General features: G+C 33.2%; 1 protein-coding gene across 1 annotated transcript; it reads right to left on the bottom strand.

The window, feature by feature from the left end:
* Positions 1–382: 382 nt before the first annotated feature.
* Positions 383–4851, bottom strand: LOC128223312 (uncharacterized). The gene is made up of 8 exons (XM_052932589.1): positions 4339–4851; positions 3661–3701; positions 2964–2988; positions 2589–2727; positions 2144–2327; positions 1272–1422; positions 934–1084; positions 383–439 (listed from the first exon to the last, which is right to left on the bottom strand). Exons 4-8 carry the CDS (start codon positions 2724–2726, stop codon positions 383–385), a joined length of 681 nt encoding a protein of 226 aa, XP_052788549.1. The 5' UTR covers position 2727; positions 2964–2988; positions 3661–3701; positions 4339–4851.
* Positions 4852–5298: the final 447 nt, after the last annotated feature.

Genomic DNA, 5298 nt, shown 5'->3' with positions numbered 1-5298 from the left:
AACAGGCTTAAGTCGCTTATTTCAATTAGCCAAAACACATACTAAAAATGGATTTTAATAAATGAAAAATGTTTTTTTTTCTAATGAGCATACATATTTTTCTTATATAATTTCTAAAAACTCTTAAAGAAGTAAATATAACGCATTATAGAACAACAAAAATAGTGAGTTTAGCTTAATCCTGTTATAAGGGACTTAAGAAATTTCGAGAAATTGGGGCCAGAGCTTCATTTCATTCGCTGGAGAAAGGGCACCAAAACACATGAGCAAAAGATAGTGCAATACAATATTGATTAACTGCTTCTGTAGGCGTAAAAATGTTCACTAATCCAGGAATATACATGATATATACATATATTTTTCTCTTCACCTTTTCTTTCAGTCATGACGTGCATTGGTCCTTGTTTTCACCCCATATACATAGTCCACTGACGATAATCTATATCATAAATGTCAAGTGTACTTTAGCAAAGAAGAAAAAAACAAACACAAGAACATACCATATATCAATATATATATATGGAAGAAAATTTAATCACCAAAAAGACAAGGATCTGCGGTACGAAATAGTGTTGGTCAGGTAAGTGAATACAAAAATAGTTCAGGTCCTAGGTAGATATGCCAGCTTAAGTGTCCCTGCAAGTATGCCTCAAATTGTAAATAGAAAATAGTTTAATTTACAGGCGTTTGATGTTCAATGAATTATACTATGCCAAAAATGGACGTTGGTTCGATTGCATTAACAACTTCATTTTATTCATTGTTTCCTTCAAGTTGTATCCAACTCATGCAGCTTATAAATTAGTTTCTTGATTTTATACATAATCAAATCATTACAAAGATAACTATAAAAATCACACCGCTCGAAAAAAAACACGAAATCTCTGACATCATATACAACACGGCAGTCGAAATGGGTACACATATAAGTACCTTAGGCTCTCTAAACAAAACGCATAAGACATGTTCACAGCACATGATATCATCGCCAGATGAATTGACAGGCGGAGTGGGAATCTGGTTAGGCTCTCTGATTGGATGACACCGGATAAGAATACGATGATGCCGATGTAACCAATGGTAGCTGAAAATTAAAAAGTATTCTTAATAATTGTTTAAGCCTTCATCTTAACATATTGCAAAATGCATATATTTAAAATGTAAGCATTTCTATTATTTATAGAATCATTTTAATAACGTATCATTATTTACAGTAGTCAGGCCTTTCAATTTCATTTAAGGTTAGGCCAAAATGGAAAAACATATATTACCCGCAAAAAAATCCATTGCAACATGGAGACTCATCTGTCTGATTAGAGTCTTGTCTTGGTGGGCTTACTACTGTCAGTAAGATTGTTAAACCGTTTAAAATAATGTATGTGATCAGAAGCCCGGCAGTTGCTTTGCTGAACGAATTAATTTCTAAAGAAAATAAATAAAAAAATATTAATTCGTATGATTATACAATTATTTGAATTGATGAAAACTTTTTTTTAATCTTTAAGAATACACCTGAAGTTTAAAACATTTAAAAAAGCTATGTTTCGATTAAATATTGAGGAATGATCATGATTTAAGAAAACGTTCTTAGTATACATGTATTTAACGATTTTCTTGTTTAACATGGTTTAACCTGCAATTAACATTATATCTCTGAACATTTACAAACAGTGAAATATGATAAGATATGATAAGAAGTCTGTTGATATGATTTTTCTTTTAAACAGTATGCTGGTATTGTACTCCATAGATGTTGTTATAATAAGAAGATATCCCAAAAGCTCCTTTTAAATAGGTGAAAGCTGATTGTGAGCGACTTCATGTAACACTTCTTTTCGACCTTTTATTATATTTCGAACCACAATTTTCAGAAAACATCTGATTAGAATAAATTTTATTAGAATGATAAAATCCTCTTAAAATAAACAAAAACGTAGAAAGAAAAAGTTTCCATCAATAATGATGCTATGAAAATTAATTAACGGCGGAGAAATTATGTCTGCGACAAAAATAAGCAAACAATTGACCAGTTTTAATTCACAACTTTCTACATTCAAAGTCCTATAGAGATAGCACTTACACTTCAATTTATACTCATAAGCAGACAAACTGTTATGCAAGAGGTCCCACACAAACCACTTACTAGAATCTGATGGAACACAGTTAGACAATGGTGAACAGTCATTAACGTCCTTTTCGGTAAACTTGCAGCATTTGAACAAGCCAACAGCTACTTTGTCTTCTTCACCCCAGGCCCAGTAAGGCAAAACAACGCTCGATATCGCGATGCTCATCGAACAAAGCGGAAGGAAGAGGTTCAGTAACAACTGAAAATATTGGAAAACGGATTTGGTACATCACTTGGGGTGTAGTAATATCTTACGCTCGTTTTCGGTTGTATTGATGTGGGGCAAATAACTTATGCACTACTAAATTGAATTCCTTTTGTATACGAAATTTCTATACTAGTATATGTTAAACTCAAACGAAATAATTTTCAAAGTACAAATGTAATTAAGAGTGAATCAAACTTACAACAAACAAACTCCGAAACAACATTGTCCTATGAATGACAATCCTGTACATACTCTATTCGCACATTGGCAGACACACGTCCCGATTGCGCCACAGAATGCTTTGACAACATATCCGAAGCCGCGCATGCAGTTGGACAAACACAACTGGTGTTTTCCTCTGGTTTGGCCGTTTCTGCACGCTTTTATCATGCTTTGGAGCGATATATAATGGTGAGGTCAAAATAATTTTATTTGTATCAATATTTTGCATTTGTTCGAAAGTAAAAGTTCAAACAAAATGATTGAACGTACATACATTGATACAATTAATACGAATTCATACTAATCGTTGTTATACCCAGTACTTAATATTTTTTTGGCTGAGAAAAAAATCGAGAAAGAATGAATTTGCACCATAGTATTTTAACAATGGTAATGTTGACTCACGTGCAGACGATGTCTCGAGTAGGACCTGAAGAGCATAACTAAATAAGAAGTAAATATTAAAAACACTTATAATTTATTATTTTAAACAAGAGAATATACCCGTACAGTGTATTTGTACGTTCTACACAAAAAACTACGTTTTTTCAAAACACGGATATTTAAGTTTAAGTTGAGACATATCGTATAAAGAACTTAGTTTATGCACTTTTTTGAGCAATGGGAACTACGATTTTTTGTTAATTTTTACCTGCTTATATTCAACAATTCTTGGTCGCTTACTATTATATAGAACGGGTTGACTAACAAAGTAGACTTTTTTAAGGTATTATTTATATATAAGTTAATGTTATTAACAAAAGTTTGTAAATTTGGTTGGATTGAAATATAATCCTGACATCAGTCACCCGTAAGTATGATGACACAGACGTTTAATAAATTTCATCTTCAATTCTTAAATAGTTCTCAATCGTCAACAAATAATAACATCCACAGTACATTATAGAATATATTATTAGTATTCTTTAGGAAATAGGAGAACTGATTTCGGCTTCTCCTTCACGTTGGGTTATCCTTTGTTATGTAGAACGTTGATAATGTATACAATTACTAGTAATAACAGCAGTATCAACTTATTTTGCCTGCGTTTAATTATAATAGCGTTTTTCTATATTGTAAAATTCGGTAAGGTGATATTTACCTCCGCTGATGCGTTCGAGTCGTTTGAATGTGAACCACACTCTGAAATATCAATATGATTTTATGTCACCATAAGCCAAACATACTACTGTCTGCAAATTAAGCGAGACATTTTGCACCGAAGAGAAGTTAAATGTGTACCATCTAAACAGCGGCTTCGAGCAGTCAGTTTGAATACTTTAAATAGTTTCGTTGTCATCGCGCCGTTCTTGCAAGGACAAATTAAAGCTACGATTTATTTGATCGGTTGAAGTAAAATGCAAACTGTTCACGAAATAATTCGTTGCAGGTGTATGAGCTCGGTGTATGAGTAGGTAATGTCATATTTAACGTAAACGTGTATGCCAAATAGCTGATGGTGGCAGCTTCTTTCATGTGTGAAACCGTTCAACCTGCTATTGACATTCACCTCGCCGGTGCAATGCTAAGTTTATTTGCAAAAAGTAGTGTAACGTTAACGTTGTTATAATGTTGTTTTGTTCATTTAAGTTGTAAATCTTATTCCGCACAATTATTCATTATTGTGTTATAGATTACATTCGATTTATTACAGAATTGCAACATTTGCAGGCATCAATCGGTTTGGCAATTTGACAGTAATATTATTGCACATTTTTTCTTTGTTTCAAGATTTAAATTTTAGGAAACCTTATATTACAAATAATTTGTAAATACGTACCAATGACACTACTGGTTACGATACCGACAGCAATATCATCTGTTATCTGTACCATAGTTTATAACATGAACGATATGTTTGGCTGAAGATATTCGTCCCGGTACTTCGCCATGCAAGGGTCGTTTCTCGTCGTCATTATTTTCCTGCTCTACATCTATGGACGTCTGTTTAGATGTCTCCATGTCAGTTCCAATCAGGAATATTACTCTTAAACGAGTTCTGCATCCCTTTACCACATCAACAAAAAACTGGTACTTGTTGTGAATGTATTTTGTTAACAACGTTATCGACTTAAGGTATTTTTTTTAAATCTCGTTTCCTTTTAACATACAGGTTTTCCGTTCATTAAACTGTTATTCACAGCTTGAAAGCAACCACCTTTCCGTTCTTTTAACTTTAAAGCACAGATTGAAGGCAATTATAATTCGTTTTCAGAAAATACGTTAGCCCCCGCTTGAAATCAATACAAAGCATTGCGTCTAGCTCGATTACTCATTTCACCTGCAATGCATCATGTCGACACACCGAAACAAAAGTGAACAGCATTCAACAGATGGGTGCATGGTTGAGGCTTGAATTATACAATTGGCAACTTACACACATGCACGTAGTTGGCATCGAATAACCTCCATACATCGCAACTTTGACTTTCTGGACTAGAAGTCTCGTATACACACTATTATGTTGTTTCCTGGCTCTTTGAGCAGATGAAACTAATTTCCAAATGATTTTCTTATCTCATTCCCGTATTTAAACAGTATAAATGAATGTATCTATAAAACCAAACTCGCACAACTCTTTTCGGTAATTGTGGGAGAATTCCTTTTAACATGAAAATGTTTTATATGAAAAGAACTAAACCCAATCAGCAAGGCCATATGGCAAAGATATCGGTTTTAAGTCGGAATGTCGGCAGATTGGTAAGATGACGGCTCAACAATTTCCTAATTTAACGTATTA

Source organism: Mya arenaria, chromosome 17, assembly GCF_026914265.1.
Source record: "Mya arenaria isolate MELC-2E11 chromosome 17, ASM2691426v1".
Taxonomy (NCBI): domain Eukaryota; kingdom Metazoa; phylum Mollusca; class Bivalvia; order Myida; family Myidae; genus Mya; species Mya arenaria.
The sequence above is the reverse complement of the archived record's forward strand: the minus strand, read 5'-3'. Positions and strand labels throughout refer to the sequence as shown.